General features: G+C 40.5%; 1 protein-coding gene across 9 annotated transcripts in view; it reads right to left on the reverse strand.

Moving 5' to 3' along the window:
- The window catches only part of CACNB2 (calcium voltage-gated channel auxiliary subunit beta 2), a 399,597-nt gene that overhangs the window by 138,095 nt on the left and 243,017 nt on the right, over nt 1-18,485 (reverse strand). For 6 of the 9 annotated variants that reach the window (XM_003930654.4, XM_010341201.3, XM_003930650.4 and 3 more), the window contains one exon: nt 7,246-7,365. In XM_003930654.4, coding sequence (XP_003930703.1) covers nt 7,246-7,365 — 120 coding nt within the window. Of the gene's footprint in view, nt 1-7,245; nt 7,366-7,446; nt 7,471-8,188; nt 9,287-18,485 lie in introns of those variants that run through there. The other 3 variants (XM_074404961.1, XM_003930647.4, XM_003930648.4) reach the window with 3 other exon arrangements.

An 18,485-nucleotide genomic window follows, 5' to 3' on the forward strand; every position in this document is an offset into this window, starting at 1 on the left:
TCCATCTCCCAAAGTGCTGGGATTACACACATATTCTTTTTTTAAATGTTAGCAAAGCATGGTGGTGCATGCCTGTGGTCCAAGATCTTCTGGAGTCTGAGGTGGGAGAATTGCTTGAGCCCAGGAGCTTGATGATGCAGTGAGCAATGATTGTGCCACTTCAACTCCAGCCTGGGGAACAGAGTGAGACCTTGTCTCAAAAAAATAATAACAAATAAACCTGAAGAAAACTAGTACTGAAGAGAAAATACTCTTCCGTTGAAGGAAAAAATGAGTCCATAGTCTCATCGCTAAAGAACCTTGTAGACTTGGCCTTCTCTATGTGATGGCATGTGATCCAGCAGGACAAAGAACGTTTTCAAACATCATGAAACTGGAATTTCCTCCCAAGAGCACATTTCAGCATTGACTGAGCATCTTGATTTTAGCCTTGTGTTTTGTAAACCTATATGCTTGTAAGAGATTTTCAACATCTTCTCATCTATACTCCCTAGCTAAGAAGTTGGGGGTATGACCAGGCACAGTGGCTTATGCTTGTAATCCCTGCACTTCAGGAGGCCAAGGTGGCAGATCACTTGAGGTCAGGAGTTTGAGACCAGTCTGGCCAACACAGCCTAACCCTGTCTACTAAAAATACAAAAATTAGCCCAGTGTAGTGGTGTGTATCTGTACTCCCAGCTACTAAGGAGGCTGCGGCAGGAGAATTTCTCGAACCCAGGAGGTAGAGAGCTGAGACTGCGCCACTGCACTCCAGCCTGGGTGACACAGCAAGACCCCATCTCAAAAAAAAAAGAAAAAAAAAGTCAAGGATAGTGAATGTTTCCTTAAGTTCATTTTAAAAGTTCCCATTGGTGTAAAATTCAAAATGGCAGATCCTGTCAATAATTTTACCACTGATGATCTCTGTGTAGGTAGTCCTGGTACTTCCTATAGGATAACCCAGGTTTTTTGTTTTGCTTTGTTTTGTTGCCTTTTTTTTTTTTTTTTGAGAAAGTGTCTTGCTCTGTGGCCCAGGTTGGAGTGCAGAAGTGCAATCTCATCTCACTGCAACCTCTGGCTCCTGGCTTAAAGTGATTCTCCTGCCTCAGCCTCCCAAGTAGCTGGGATTACAGGCATGTGCCACCACATCTGGCTAATTCTTGTATTTTTAGTAGAGGCAGGGTTTCAGCATGTTGGTCAGGCTTGTCTTGAACTGCTGACCTCATTATCCACCTGCCTTGGCCTCCCAAAGTGCTGGGATTACAGGTATGAGCCACCATGCCCAGCCCTAGTTTTCACCTTCTGCAAGGTGCTTCCACTGCTTCATGATCTTCATGAAGTTTTATGCTTTTTCATCTTCTTACAGTTTATTTTCACTTCAAATATAGTAAGGAAATAATACACCCATTAAAAATCAAACATGTGAAGAAAGTCTCCATTATATAAAAGTAACATCGAATCTTTAAAAAGCTTAAAAAACAGTGACAGTATAGGAAACTTAAAAAATTAGTATCTTAAGAGATAGAGAAAATATTATGGCTATGGAATAAAAACAGGAAGCTGTAAATGCAGAGAGGAAGAAAGCTGTTGGAAATTAGGTATTTTGACAAGTATGATTTTAGCAGATAGAAGTTGAGAAAAATTCAGGTACAACAAAAAGATAGATAAAGAATGAGAAAAATGATTACAAAGAGGCTCAAATCAAGTATATTACAAGCCAGAGAGCCAAGAAAAGAGGAAAATAAAGGGGAAGAAAGTATTCCAAAAAAAAAAAAAAAAGACAATTTCCAGCGCTGAATTGATCAGCCCTTCACAATGAAAGCATGAGAAGCCAAGTACAGTTAACAAAAAGGCACACACGAAGGCATGTCATGTCAAAATGCCAAAATACCAAAAGAAGAACAGTTCTCAAAATATTAGACAACGTTAAAAACCAAAAATCACACTTAAAGACAGAATGGGCCAGTCACAGTGAGTCACATCTGTAACCCTAGCACTTTGGGAGGCCAAGGCGAGTAGATTACTTGAAGCCAGGAATTTGAGACCAGCCTGGAAAACATGAAGAAACCCCGTCTCTACTAAAAATACAAAATTTAGCTGGGTGTGGTGTTGCATGCCTGGAGTCCCAGCTACTCAGGAAGCTGAGGAGCAAGAATCGCTTGAACCCAGGAGGTGGAGTTGCACTGAGCTGAGGTGGTGCCACTGCATTACAGCCTGGACGACAGAGAGAGACCCTGTCTCAAAACAAACGAAAACAAAGAAACAAAAAACAGAATGGCAGGGCTGGACTTTAGAAGACCATGAAATAAGACCTTCACAAATCTGAAGAAAAACGTTTTTCATTCTTGAATACTATACGTAGCCAAACTGTTAATTAAATGTGAAGGTAGAATAAAGACACTTTCAAGCTGGCAAGATCTTAACAAACTAAGCTTTCTCTGGAACATTCTATGTTTTCTTGCTGGGGAGCCTTTACTTACACTGACCATTATACACATTCTGTTCCAGAGCCTGGGAGGCATTCTCACTTCTTTACTTCCCACTTCGTACTTCAAGAGCTAAACCTCATCCGTCTGTCCTGTAAGGCAGCAGACCCCAACTTTTGTGGCACCAGGGAAGAAATTTTTCCGCAGACTGGGGTCCGGGGAATGTTTTCGGGGTGATTCAAGCACATTACATTTATTGTGCACTTCATTTCTGTTATTATTACATGGTAATATATAATGAAACAATTATGCAACTTACCATCAATCACGTAGAATCAGTGGGAGCTCTGAACTTGTTTTCCTGCAACTAGATGGTCCCATTTGGGGGTGATGGGAAACAGTGACAGATCATAAGGCATTAGACCCTCTTAAGGAGTGTACAACCTCGATCCCTCGCACGCGCAGTTCACAAAAGCGTTGGCGCTCCTGTGAGAATCTAACGCTGCTACTGATCTGACAGGAGGCGGAGCTCAGGTGGTCACGTGAGCAGTGGGTGTGGCTGTAAATACAGATGATTGTTCCTATCTGGCACTGCTGTTCCTCCCTTGCTCTGCAGCCCCATTCCTAAAAGGCCATGAACTCCTGTTGTAAGGTCTACTTTTAAGCCACTACCTCCTCCAAGAAGGATTTTCTGTTTCTGCCAGTAGGATGCAGTCTAATCGCAGGTGCTCACAGACCTCTCTATCCCTCCTTTCCCCACAAGGTATCCACCTTTTATTACCTGAAACAAAGAGTGGAAGCTTCTTGCAGGCAAGAGACCTGTCCATTTCTTCCTTGTGGCTTTGGCCTTGCAGTCTCTCCCACCCGCCAACTGAGCCAAATACATTTTCTTTAACATAGGAGATACTCAATGATAAAAGAACAATGGACTCCAGATTGAATGTTATTCTATTCCGCTAAGAAGATCACATTGAGTCCATCTTTTTTTTTTTTTTTTTTTTTTTTTTTTTTCTTGATACAGACTCTTGCTCTGTTGCCTAGGTAAGAGCAAGAGATCTCAGCTCACTGCAACCTCTGCCTCCCAGGGTCAAGCAATACTCCTGCCTCAGCCTCCCAAGTAGTTGGGATTACAGGCATGTCCATCATACCAGGATAACTTTGATATTTTTAGTAGATATGGGGTTTCACCATATTGCCCAAGCTGGTCTCGAACTCCTGACCTCAGGTGATCCACCGGCCCTGGCCTCCCAAAGTGCTGGAATTATAGGCGTGAGCCACCAGGCCCAACCAAGTCTGTCTTATCTCTGCTTCAATTCCTTCTACATCCAGATTTCCCAACTCAGAGTCTCTGCATATAGGGCAGAAGGCATCATTTTTGAGGATCAAAGGACAAAAGAAGAAAATTATTTCAATCAAAGAGAGATGATCATATGAGCCAGCATTTTCACTCCAAAATACATACAGATGTGAAATGAAAATATACGCCCACACAAAAACCTGTATAGGAATGTTCATACCAGCATCATGCACAATACCTCAATGGTGGAAACAACCCAAATGTCCAAAAGTAGTGAATCACAAAAGCCAGCCTATCGTATGATTCAATTTCTATAAAATATCCAGAACAGACAAATCTGTAGAAATAAAAGTTGAACAGTGGTTCCCTAGGCCTGGGGACAGGGGAGTGGTTGGGGAGACTGAGAGTTACTGCTAACAGGCTTGGAATTTCTTTATGGGGCAATGAGAATGAAACTGATTATAGTGATGGATGTACACCTCTAAACGAACTAAAAACCACTGAATTACACACTTTCAGTGGGTGAATTATATCTCAGTAAAGTTGTTTTCAAAGAGAAGATCTACATGGGAATAAATTAGATTCATTTATTACTTGTCATTAAGATAATATCAGACAGCACGAATGGAAATGACCGGGATTTGCAAAGTATGCCACAATTGCACAATCCCAAAACACACATTTGGAACCAGAAAACAGCAAGTTAAAAAACAGTCAGTCAGTTGGTATTTACTGGCCTCAAAATGAACACAGAATCTGTTCACTGCAGAGTTTAGTCATTAAGAGAAGCGTTAACAAATAGATACTGGAGAATATTAGGTTTATTGACAGCACAGAGTACCCTGTTATACAACCTTTTGTAGGTCACTTGGATTTTAAAAGGCAGTATCTCTAGACTCACTTCTTGCTAATCACATTATTTCATAGAGCTATTATTAAGGCGATTAGTGGATAACGTGTTTGTATTTATACAGGACCAGGATCTAAAAGCACTGCTAAGATCATTTGCACAGACTTATTTATTACATGTGATCTGGAAGGTGAGTAAAAGCACTGACTTGTAAAGTCTTTCTGTTTGAGGGATGCTATGATGGCTACAAAGTAAATGTAGAAAATGTCCGATTCTTCTAAAATGGCTGTGAAAAGTTAAACATGATGAATTGTTATGTTTTTCAACTTCAAGGGTTCATTTTGAAATAGGTTTCATAAAGGCATGATAACATCCTGACAATGAATTTGGTTATTTTTATAGAGAAAAGTAAAAATGCATACAGGGAACTAGCCCTCTATAATCCCTGTTTTGCATGATTTCTTCAAGGATATTGGGATTAACAAATGAAACCATGATTTTAATATAAAGGAAAATTCAATACTCATCTATCTTCTTTTAAGACATAATCAAATTCTCACTTAGCCAAGAGTATCTCATTTGAATACGTCAAAGGTTTAAAATATTGACCTAATTTTAAAGAAAAGAATATAAACTATTTTTGAAAATTTTTTGTGGGTACATATGAGATGATTTGATACAGGCATGCAATAAGAAATAAGCACGTCATAGAGAATGGGGTATCCATCCTCTCAAGCTTTATCCTGTGAGTTACAAATAGTCCAATTACATTCTTTAAGTTATTAAAAATATACAATTAAGTTATTGATTATAGTCACCCTGGTGTCCTATCAAATAGGTTTTATTCTTTCTATTTTCTTGGTACCTATTAACCATTTCCATCTCCCCCGTTAAATAAACTATCTTTCAGTAAACATACGAAATAGTTTTTCAATTATTTTGCCTTTTAAAGTCTCTTTCTCTTGTCCTCGACATCATTTGTAACTACCAACTTTTTAGGCTGTAGGACAAGTAGCATGACCCTGGTTTGATTTAGGAGCAATGTTTTGATCCATGCTGGGTTAAAAGACCTTTTCAAAGTTTTTTACAGCAATGTCATTTAACTCATGACATAGCACGCAGTCATGAACAAAAATGTCCCAATGAGACAACAATTGAAAACCAAACCCACAATATATTGGACTGTACCAGGACCGGATATGAGCCCAAGAAACTGTTCAATTTTGGTATATGAAACTTACATGAATAAATTAGCTACAAATAGAACAATCTTATTTTTGGAATACAAATTGTAGTTTTTTTGTACTTTATACACAATGCGAAATACAGAATATAGAATTCAGATTCTCAGCTGCAACCTATATTAACTACAGTGCCGACTGGTAGCGACTAACTTTACTAGACATACATTCATTATTTAATGTTTTTCCTTATTTCATTGCAACTTCACAATGTTTTAAGTGGCTAACATTGGTACAGCAGGTTAGCTGATGGCAAGTGGGCCATGTCTAGTTTCATCTGGTTCCACCATCACAAAACCCTCCCTGTATCTGCTATTTATGAACTGCCTCTCAGAGAAGACTGTGAGTCTTGGAGAAAATTTCCCTGCCAGTTGAGGTAAGAACATCATTGTGATACATAAAGCAGTGCTTTTTAGAAGTCAAGGTCTCCTGGCAGTTCCTCAGTAGACTACTATGGCAGCCGCGATAGAGGTCATGAATAATGTATTACATAAGGGACGTCCATGCATTCAAACCAGAATCTCCTCGCCACAATTCCCATAGCAACACACAAAGATTATACTCATCTCTGAGATGAAGCAGCCAGCAGAAATGCTATCCTGGTATTTCTAGCATGATCAACAAGGCACTTACCGTTTTGCAAAACAAGTTTTTCAAAGGAAAATCAACAACCACGTTAAAATAGGTTCATTGGGAGGCGACTGAGTATCCCACAAACCAAGCTACCTTCAACTTGAATGATCTGTGCTTTAGAAACAGCCACTATTCAAATGACAGCAGGGGAAAAAGAATTCAGATCGTTGCAATTAGTGAAATGAAGCACAGCCTGAGATAAATCCTGTAACTATCTATTTCATAGCTGTTATGCAGTCTCCTCTCTATATATACACATTTTATTAAGATGGGACAGAGAAGAACATGTTCTAAGAGAAGAAACTTATAAAAAAATCAATAAAATCCTCTGTTGCTTTTTGAAAAGCATAATGTAATCCATTTTTAAACCAAGAGAATACTAATATAAAACACCTGTGAAGTACAATTCAGGGGAAAAGCTGTTCAAGTCTAAGAAAATAAACATTAGCTTGAAGCCAATTTTTTTTCTTAGCAGAGATATGGTTTAATGAGGAAATGAAGTAACATGTGTTGACACCAGGTGCAGTTTTTCCTCTTTGTACATTCAGGGGTCCTTTTGTATGTGTCCAAATAAGCCATCTACCCACATAAACGAGTTGCTTGGATGATAAAACAACATAGAAGACCACGCTTACACACCTCACTTCCTTTTTCTACCAAGGGAAGAAATTATGCTCCATTTCCTGTATCTTTCTAAAACCAGACAATGAAATGCTCTAATAGACCAAACAAGCCTTAGGAGAAACTTCCACAGGTGGTCTATCCAGGGCACAGTACAACTTGCAAAGAAAGGTCTTGGCAGAGAGGATATGATTTTACCTTTGCCTTTTCCAACTGTGCCTGGGCCTGCCGCTCTGCTTCTCTGCGCACTGCCTCCCGGTCCTCCTCCAGAGACACATCGGAATCGGATGGACGGCTAGTGTAGGAGTCTGCCGAACCCTGCAGAGGAAAATGTACATTTCAAAGGCGATTCAGTCTATGATGTTGGCACTGGAAAAGTCTCATCGACACAGGAGTTACCTTCCCGGATTGTGCTATGCGATCCTGAAAAGAGGAGAAAATAATTCATTTTGCAGCATCCTATCTAGAAAATCATGCTCTGGTTTGCAGACAATCAACAGAATAGTTGTGTCTACTGAGTTGCCTTTCCTTCCTGAGCTTTATGTTCCAAAAAAACTATCCTTCCTGGAAGCCAGAACAAGTTGCTTTTAGAATTAAACCAGCTTGATGGTGCAGTGCAGAACTGAAGGGCAATGATGGGGTTCAAGGATAGCTCTAAGAGCAATCTACATGCTACAGCAGGTATTTACAACTAGGAAGACATTCAGCCTAACAAAAACATAAAAGAAAGTCTAAGTTATAAACTTGAACTCTCCAAAATGTCACTACCATTATCTGACTCCTACCTGAATCTGAAGAACCCTTGTTTACCTTTTTATACACCTGCTATTTTCTCTGACAAAACTGTAAGACACCAGCAGCTAACTTTGCTCCAGGTTCCAGCAACACATTTTAAAATACCTTTACCTAGATGTAATCAAAGCCGTCTACAGAATACACCTGCCTGGGAAAGCTCATCTGGCAATTAATCACAACGCAGGGAATGGAGCTCAAAGAAACGAGAGCAACCTCCCTAGCTTCCTCTCTTGCAATCATGATCCGATTAACCAAATCAAACCACCCTCTCTACCTGCACTCACTGCAACCACAGAAAAGCAGAGACAAAACAACCTCTCCCCCAAAAGAAAGCCCCTGCGCTTACACAGATATCAGAATTCTTCAGCCTTCCTCCCTTGGCTCTTTTCAGAAGCCTGATCCAGGTGGCCTTCATGAGCCAGACAGCGCCTTTATCGTCCGCAGCTGCAGCCCCGGGCACAGGTTCTCAGTGCGCGCTGAGCCCCGGAGAACCCCAGCTCCTTTCCTATCCATGCTCTGGGCAAGCCCCTCTTCTCCGTCCCTTTCTGCCTCTGGGGCTTTCACTCCCTGCCCCAGAGGACTCCCATCCAGGGAGATTCTTATTTTCCCATTCCAGGAGGGGCTGAAAACACACACTCCAATGCTTTATATTGCCTTAAAAATAAAGAACACTTCAAGTGCATTCAAAGCCGGGCATCAACTCGTTCTAAACTTAATGCATCTCATAATCCTAAACATTCTCTTCCCTGCGCTCAAATTGTTAAAGGAAATTAGTTGTAAAAGAATCACAGAAAAAAAAAAAAAAAAAAAAAAAAACTAGTGCAAAAACGTATGCAGTGACATTTGCAAGTGCAAAGTTCAAGCCTTATCTTTGGAGATCTCGGGGGGAGGGGGAGGAGGAGGGAGGAGGACGCACTCCCACACTGGGCATGCTCCATATGTCGCCTTTTTACGCAGATGCTCACATCACACTGTTAGTCTATGTCAAATTGCCATTTTACATCCGAAGTGTAAACAGCTGGAAAGGTCTCTTCGGTTCTATAGTAACCGGGCTCGTGGTATGTGTGTCTGTGTCTGTTTCAGATAAAACCTTCTCTCAAAAACAAAGCATGTGATCGTTTCCTTTAATAATCCCTTTCCATTACCTGCTCCAGAAAGTGTGTCCTATGCTACAAGGCAATTCACAGGTAGCAAATATCCTATGCAATACTGCATAGCAAAAATCAAATAATGCTCATCAGTCATAATATAGCACAGTTCTTTATTGCTGTGACTTCCCAAACAAGATGAGAGAGAGACGTGGCCATTTAATTAGGACATGAAGGTAATCACAGCTCTATAAAGCAATGAGTTTAACGGAGCTCAAAATGACTTCGAACTGCTTCTCCAACTGAGAAACTACCATTTGAAATAAAGCCACTGGCATAAACAGCAGTGTGAATTGTTATAACCATACTTACAAAGAAATTTCAAAGCTGGGTTAATTTATTAGTTGGAGTTAAAATTCACAGAATAATTGAATCCCAACCCTGCTTGCAGATGAGGTGAGGCTGAAGAAGACACTAATGTTATTAATTTCTTGTACTAATGAAATTACATTTTTAAAGTTTACTTGGGAAGAAATATACACTTTGCTTTCTCAACATAAAATTCTATCACTGTAGTCTAAACTGCATTTGCTTGTGTGTGGTGGGAGAATATTTTGTACATGTAAAAATGAAAAAAAAAGTGTTCCTAAGAATACTTAAGAACCATGGCTGGATGCAGTGACTCAAAACCATAACCCTAGCACTCTGGGAGGCCAAAGTGGGAGGACTGCTTGAGCCCAGGAGTTTGAGACCAGCCTGGGCAACACAGTGAGACCCCATCTCAAAAAAAAGAAAAAAAGTCTTCCTTCCTCCTCTTCCCTTCTACCCTCCTGACGCTGCACTCTGCACTAACATAATCTTCAAGACCCAAATGCTAGAAAATACATAGAATAGGGGTCTCCGAATGAAAGTCAGTGATCAATTGTACCTCAATTGTGGTATCTTGACATAAATTAATAGATCACCTATTGTTATGACGTGAATGTAAAATGCATGGAGGATAAAGATGTATTGCAAGCTCTTTGTTCAAACAAATTGACAAGGGAGAAATGAGTGTATCAACAGAGACACACACCTGGTAGAGGATTCCTAATCTTCCTAGAGGGCTTCTTACTGTAGTAGTAGCAGCAGAGCAGTGGGGGGTGGGGGGTTAGGGGAGGGACAGGAGGGGGTGGGGTGGGGAGGGATAACATTAGGAGAAATGCCTGATGTAAGTGATGGGGGGGGTGGGTGGAGAGGGATAACATTAGGAGAAATGCCTGATGTAGGTGATTGGGGGGGGGTGGGGGGGAGATGGAGACAGCAAATCACCACGGCATGTGTATACCTATGCAACAATCCTGTAAGATCTGCACATGTACCCCAGAAATGAAAGTACAATTAAAAAAAAAAGAAAAACCAGGAAGCTTAATTATACCCCATAAGGGGCCCCTGTCCCCACTGTCACCAGTCTTGCCATGTTAGACCCAATCACTCCACACTACAGCTTCAAGTCACACCTCAATGAAAGGACAAAGCTTCTATCAGTAAGAACCCAGCAATGACAGGAAGTACATAAAGAGAGTTCCGCGTAACACCTACACTAATTTTGTGTGGTCTCATTTCCTTTTAAATAAAGTAAGATAGAAAAACTCCTTTGCTAATATTCAGATGGAACTTTTAGATTGCATAGCTACGTTGAGGCCTGTTTCCAGGTTTACACAGCAGTTAAAAACAAAAATCTCTTCAATGCCTTGACTATTTTATAACATAGGATGGGACTATGAATTGATCTTTAGAGTAGTTCACAGAAGCATAAAGAGAGCCAGAATACTTTCATTCCTTGTATCTCTACTAGTACATATTTTCACATATATACAATTTTTTTTTTTTTGAGACAAGGTATAACTCTGTCACCCAGGCTGGAGTGCAGTGGTGCAATCACGGCTTACTGCAGCCTTGACCTCCTGGGCAAAAGTGATCCTCTCACTTCAGTCTCCCAGGTGGCTGGGAATACAGGCATGTGCCCCCATGCCTAGCTAATTTTTAAATTATTTCTTGTAGAGATGGGTCTTACTATGTTGCCCAGGCTGGCTGGTCTCAAACTCCTGGGCTCAAGCAATCTTCCCACCTTAGCCTCCCAAAGTGTTGGGATTACAGGTGTGAGCCACCTCAGCTGGCCTCAAAATATTTTTCATTATACAAGTTTTATGCAACCAGCAGTGAAAGAGTGACACAAATAACCATCCCCTGAAAGTCTGCCATCCAAACACAGCCACAGTTAAATAGTAGCATGTTTCAGCCTCTGGAGCTGTTGCAATGTTTGAAAGTCACCCTCCTGACATATACCTTACAGTTAACCTCCTTTCTTCTGGGAGTGTGGATTTATGCAGTTAAAAGTGATATATCTAATTAAGCTTTTGCCTTTGGAACCATATGGACTTTCTGGGTCATCGTGCCTCAAGTAGTCTTCAGTCAGGAACAGCTGGCGGTCGTTTCCATAACTCCGGGATAGGTTCATTACAAGATGTGCCCTTGATCACTATGGCTCTCACAATATGATTAGCTGGTCTTTTGCAGTGTTTGTCCTTGTCCATGCATCGAATTTCAGCTACTCAGATTTTCTTTTCTACATCTTAATATCTGAATTCCTATTCAGACATTTCCAAAAATGTAACCAATATTTCTTCCCAGGATCATCATCTTTTATCCTCAGAGTTCCCACTTTGATGTTCATTGCTCTTAAGAAAATTTTGTATCACTGGACTAATTTATGCTTTTATTCACTCTTCAGTTTCTTTTTCCACTTTTAAGTCTAACGTTCTCACAAGAAAGCGTCATCCTTTTTCTTTCTTTTTTTCTGAGACAGTCTCGCTCTGTTGCCCAGGCTGGAGTGTAGTGGCTCAATCTCAGCTCACTGCAACCTCTACCTCCCGGGTTCAAGCGATTCTCCTGCCTCAGCCTCCCGAGCAGCTGAAATTATAGGTGTGCACCACCACGTTCTCCTATTTTTTGTGTTTTCAGTAGAGACACGTTTTGCATGTTGGCCAGGCTAGTCTTGAACTCCTGACCTCAGGTGATCTGCCTACCTCAGTCTCCCAAAGTGCTGGGATCACTACTGTAGTTTAAGCCACTGCTCCCGGCCACCCTTCTTCTTCTTCTTTTTTTTTTTTTAATACTTTTTAAAATTCATACAGTTTGCTGTTTTGATGCTGCTGTTTCACAGTCATCTATATTTTCAGCATCAGGGTTTTGGAGCATTCTTGTAGATAAGAGTTGGAAGCCTATTTTGCAGAGACCTCTTGGATCCCAAATTGTGTTTTCTCTTTCTGTAGAAAATCTTTATATCAAGTCTAAAGCCATGTTCTTGAGCAAAATCAATTTTTTTATGTATCCCAAGGCCAGCCTGATTCTAGACAAAACTATAACCCACCAAAATCCTCAAGATTTTAGACCACTTCCTCAGGTATAGGACAATACTAACCCAATTGCAAATTCAACTTCAATTGTTTCCTTCGAACCTGCCATGGGACAGACCTCCCATTGCCTACTGGTCAGACTCACACCTTGTAAAATACAGCAAAATGAGGCCGGGCATGGTGGCTTATGCCTGTAATCCCAGCACTTTGGGAGGCCGAGGCAAGTGAATCACCTGAGGTCGGGAGTTTAAGACCAGCCTGACCAACACGGTAAAACCCGAAACCCTGTCTATACTAAAAATACAAAAATTAGCTGAGTGTGGTGGCACATGACTGTAATTCCAGCTACTGAGGATGCTGAGGCAAGAGAATCACTTGAACCCAGGATGTGGAGGTTGTAGTGAGCCGAGACTGCACCACTGCACTCTAGCCTGGACAAGAATATCAAAACTCCATTTCAAAATAAAGACATTGATTAATTAAATAAAGCAAAATGGGATAGACTTCTGAGGGCCAGGACCAAGGGTTAAGGGTTCTATCTTGTACTGTCTGCTGGGGGAGGGGGAGAATTCTTTCATTTTTCAAGGTGTTGTCATCTCTTTTCACAGTTTAGAATTAACTTCTGTTCTCTGGTGCAATTTAGATGGAAGAAATCTAAACTGTTATTCTTTGCTTTATTGGTTTCTTCATAAATGAAATCACAAACTATGGGCTGGGTGTGGAGGCTCATGCCTGTAATCCCAGTATTTTGGGAGGCAGAGACAGGCCAGGAGTTCAAGACCAGCCTGGGCAACATGGTGAAACCCCTTCTCTACTAAAAATACAAAACTTAGAGACAGGTGTGGTGGCAGGTGCCTGTGGTCCCAGCTACTCGAGGGCTGAGGCATGAGAATCACTGGAATCTAGGAGGCAGAGGCTACGGTAAGCAGAGATTGCACCACTGTATTCCATCTTGGAGGACACAGGGAGACCATGTCTCACAATAATAACAAAAAAATCATAAACTATGTATTGAAGAGATCCTGACTCTAAACATTGAAAAATGACATAACCTGCTGAGATGAGGTACAGATGCATAAACACTGTATATCTTAGTTTGCAAATTGTTACATAATTATCATTCAAATTCATGTGATGATGAAACTCTCAAATGTGACTGACCTACCATTTAGCTGAGTGTCAAAATAGTAACAGATGATAGGAATACATTGTGGTAGGGTCATCCCTGTGATACTTCTGTAATTCTGTAAAAGCTAAAATGTCAGTTTCGGTTTTTTCAAAACAATATGAAAATTTATAAACATATAGCTATGGAATGTACTAATGAAGAGACTCAATTTTATTCAGCAACTTCCAAGACCACATGCAATTATTGAGTACTTATTACTTTGAAACTCTGTGCTGTAACTGCAAGCTAAATGCTGAAAACAGGACCGTCAAAAAGATGAAAGCTTGCTTTCTATCCTGTAGCTTAATATCTCAGTGAAGGACAGGGATTTTTCTTTTTTAAAAAGGCAGCAGAAAAGTAACTGCTATGAGAGACAAGAAAACAATCCGAGGCAATACAATGATAGAGGGATGGTATTTTAGTTGGAGTAATGAGGTGATGGTCTGAGATGACGCTAAGCTGAAATCTAAATGATAAAAGAAAAAAGTCAGCCCTGCAATGCATGGAGAAGACAGATGTCCAGGCAGAAAGGCTAGCATATGTGAAGGCCCTGTGTACAACAAATGCTTGCACGTTCGAGGAATTGAAAAGAGGTCAGCTGGGCGTGGTGGCTCATACCTGTAATCTTAGCATTTTGTGAGGCTGAGGCAGGCAGATCACCTGAGGTCGGGAGTTCGAGACTGGCCTGACCAACATGAAGAAAACCTGTCTCTACTTAAAATACAAAATTATCTGGGTATGACGGCACATGCCTGTAATCCAGCTACGCGGGAGGCTGAGGCAGGAGAATTGCTGGAACCCCAGAGGTGGAGTTTCAGCCAAGATCGCGCTATTGCATTCCAGCCTGGGCAACAAGAGCAAAACTCCATCTCAAAAAAAGAAAAGAAAAGAAAAAAAAGAGGTCAGTGTACCTAACAGGGTAATGTTAATTTTTAGGAAGATTTATTTAAACTTTCTCTGTCTCTCTCTCTCTCTCCCTTCCGTTTTTCTCTCCCTCTCCATGTGATATATACTCAGGCACTCCTGGAATACACATGAGACTCCATTTACATGGGAAGACCTCCCAGAAAAATTCCCTCCTCATATCTGAGTTCCTTAACTTGGAGTTACATGTAAGTTGTTAGCAAACTCCAAGTTACTGGAAACACGGTGTCTTCTGAGAATGTAAACAGAGTTCTTCTATTTTCTTCCAAGCCCAGCACAATTGCTTAGAGGCTAAAAGAGTGTGTTTTGAAGATTGTTCTATATTGTGCTTATACTTAGGACAATCAATTAAGATTAGGCTATGCACATATTATAAATATATCTTATTAATGATAAGAAATACAAATATTTCATAAATGCTTATACAGTGTCAAGCACTGTGCTGATTCACAAGTATTACCTAACGTAATTTCAATTATCTTCATTTTTACTGATGAGAAAACTGAGACAGAGAAGCTATCTGAGCAAGGTTCTGAAGCTGGGGACTCATTGTATAGCCAAAGGCAAGTCATGTAAATAACTCCCTGTCTGATTCCTCCCTTTGTAAAATGAGTATACCAAATTGGACGGATAGAGTTAGTAGTAAACCTTTAGTAATAAAAATTCAAGTGCCACGTGTGTGTCAGCTCATAAAAAGAAAAGCTGGACAAATTCCTATACACATCTGATGTTTTTGTCAATCAAAAGCATACATGTTTCTGTTTGCTGGTCATAGGTATAGCCATTTCTAATGATCAGAAAGGCATCGTGATGGTTTCCTAATGCTTAGCTCTGCCTTTGCTAAGCTCTACACATGCTTGCTTGCTGTCTTGCATGCTCGCTGTCTCTCTCTCTCTCTCTCTCTCTCTCTCTCTCTCACACACACACACACACACACACACACACACGCACACATCTTCATAAATTTTCAAATTTGATCATTCTAAAAAGGCACAATGAAAGTACACTGAGGGTTCAATGAAACGCAGACCATTTCACATTCATTAATGGAATGCTGTTTTGTGGAAAGACTTGGCTGCTCCTCCGAAATTTTCCTCACTTCAGAGTATCTCGGCATCATGAAGCATTCTTTTAACTACTTATCTACAATGGAAAGTAGATTAGAATCGGAAAACAACAGAAGCCAAGATATCAGCTATTTAAGTGTTTCTCTCTTCCCTGAAAATGAATAGAATTTTGGCAAGCTGGCCTTCAGCCGTCTGGTCATCCGCTCACCCTGCCTGAAACTGGCTAGATTCAAGTGTCTTCTTTCCGTGGACCACAAACAGTTGCTAGTTTTCAGTACTAAAGCTGAAGTTATTATAAAGTACAAATAGTAGGTAAAAAGTTCAGAGATGTGATTTCATTTATTTTCTTTTCTTTTTTTCTGAGACAGAGTCTCACTCTGTCGTCCGGGCTGGAATGCAGTGTCAAGAGCTCAGCTCACTGCAATCTCCGCCTCCTGGGCTCAAGTGATGCTCTTGCCTCAGCCTCCTAGTAGCTGGGACTGCAGGCTCCCACCACTGCTCCGGGCTAATTGTATTTTTAGTAGAGATGGGGGTTTCACCATGTTGGCCAGGCTGGTCTTGAACTTCTGACCTCAGGTGATCCACCTGTCTTGGCCTCCGAAAGAGCTGGGATTACAAGCGTGGGCCACCGCGGCTAGCCAAACTTTTATTTTAAAACATACGAAAACACCATGAACACCAAATTATTCCTTAATGTGGAGGTATGATGGCTGTTTACAGTTTATGGAAAAGCCTCTGTCCAATATTTGCAAAAATTTGACACTGTCCAAAGGAACCATTTTGAAAACTTTAAAATTAGAAGGGCAATTTTGATATTATTTTCAGTTTTGGATTTCAGTCATAGGCTAAATAAGTTTTTAAAAAATTAGAACATTATGTATGTGTATGTGTGTTGGGAAAGTTTTCCAGGCCTTTAATATACAGCTACTGATGATGATAGATGGCAAGAAATTTTTCATGCTAATATAATTTCTTATGAAAAAACTGCCTTGTTAGTTATGAAATTGAAAACAAGTAGGCAGAGAGCAGGAAAATAGCGGCTTGGGAGAGCTGGAGTGTCTCAACACATAGCTGCAGAAAATTCATTTAAATGGGAAAAGGAGTGAATAAACTACATGTAGGAAATTTTTGGTATAGATATTCATTGTGGTTATCCGTGCTCCAGAAACTGCATGGACATCACATTTAGGCTTTTTCTAGTGAATCATTAGAATCAGCAAACATCATGTGATTATATCTCTCTTCCCAAGAAAACGTTTCCTTGACTTCATTTTCTCTGCCAGCTCTTGTTCATTTCTCCCCTCTCCTTTGCAGGAAAAAAAAAAATGCATAGAAAAAGCTGGCTCTACTCCCTCTAATTCTTCTCTTCCTGTTCTCTCTTATGTACAGGTCCTTCTACTGCTCCACTAAAACTGCTGATCAAGGTCATCAATGATGTCTCTAAGCCAAATCCCATGGCCGATTCTCAGTGTTCATCCTATTCCAGCTACCAGCAGCCATGCGCATCACAGATCATCCCCGGACCTGGACCTCTCTTCAGTTTCTCAAGTTGACTTCCAAGAAACCACTCCGTCTTTGTCTTTCTCTTACCCCATTGGCTGTTCCTTCCAAGCCTCCTTTGTCAGTAACGCCTCTTCCACCCACTTCCACACCCTGTCCCTGCTACTTAGCCCCTCCCTTCTTTCTGCTTTAACCTTGCTGGGCCCCTTGTTGTTCCTGGCAGGCACCAGGCACTCTCCTCCCCTAGATTTCTACACTTCTAACTCTCACCTCCTCTAAGTCTTTGCTCAAAAGTCTCTCGATGTCTTCTGCAACCATTCTGTTTCAAATTGTAATCCCCACTGTTTTGCAGTATTTTCAATCTCACTTACTCTGCTTCACTTTAAAAAAAACACTTTTAAAAAAAAACCTTTGCCTATTTAAATTTATTTTTATTTTTTATTTTTCAGACAAAGTCTTAACTCTGTCACTCAGGCTGGAGTGCAGTGGCATAATCTCAGCTCACTGTAACCTCTGCTTCTCGAGTTCAAGGGATCCACCCACTTCGGCCTCCTGAATAGCTGGGACTGCAGGTGTACACCACCACACCCAGCTAATTTTTCTTATTTTCTGCAGAGATGGGGTTTCACCATGTTGCCCAGGCTGGTCTCAAACTCCTGGACTCAAGAGATCCACATGCCTCAGCCTCCCAAAGTGCTGGGATTATAAGTGTGAGCCACCACACCCAGCCTATTAATGTTTTTACCATCTTACACATAATTTACTTAAAATATTGTTTAGTATATGTCTCACTTGATAGGATGTAACACCCATGAGGGCAGATTAAAAATACTTCATTTACTCATATATCTCAAGTGCCTAGAATAGTGCCAGCTATGAAATGCACACTCAATAAACATCTGTTGAATGAATGAATGAATGAATGAATACGGATTGACAGAGAGGAAACCTCTTTTCTTTTACATCCTCTATTTTAAAGCTCTCCCAGTCTATAGGGTCCCTTTTAGCATTCCTAAACATCCTTAAACATTCCTAAATGTGCTCAAGTCTCTTCCTTAATAAAAAAACACAAACAGAAATGTGACTTTCCATGATGAACAGATGATAAATATTTATAATGAATAAGGAATAAAACAAAGGCTTCAGCTTGAAGATATCCCTTGTGTTTTATCACAAACCTCCACAAATGCCAACTTCCTTCACTTCCTGCAAATGTCAACTATAGGCCAGTTGATTAAATAATCAGGACCCATAACAAACAAGTCACTCCAAAACAGTCATATTATGCTTGAAATTTATTTAGCATCCTTTTCCCAAGGAATCGAAGAGAGATTTTACATTTTGAAAATATGATTACAACTTTCTGTGAAGCTTCTTTTCCCATTAATTCTACTTCTTCATTCCAAAAACTTAAAGTTCCAGTCCTAAAACTGCCAGTGATTAACTGCATAGCCAAAGGCAAGTCATGTAAATAATTCCCTGGCTAATTCTTCCATTT

This window comes from Saimiri boliviensis, chromosome 8 (assembly GCF_048565385.1).
Source record: "Saimiri boliviensis isolate mSaiBol1 chromosome 8, mSaiBol1.pri, whole genome shotgun sequence".
NCBI classification, from domain to species: Eukaryota; Metazoa; Chordata; class Mammalia; order Primates; family Cebidae; genus Saimiri; species Saimiri boliviensis.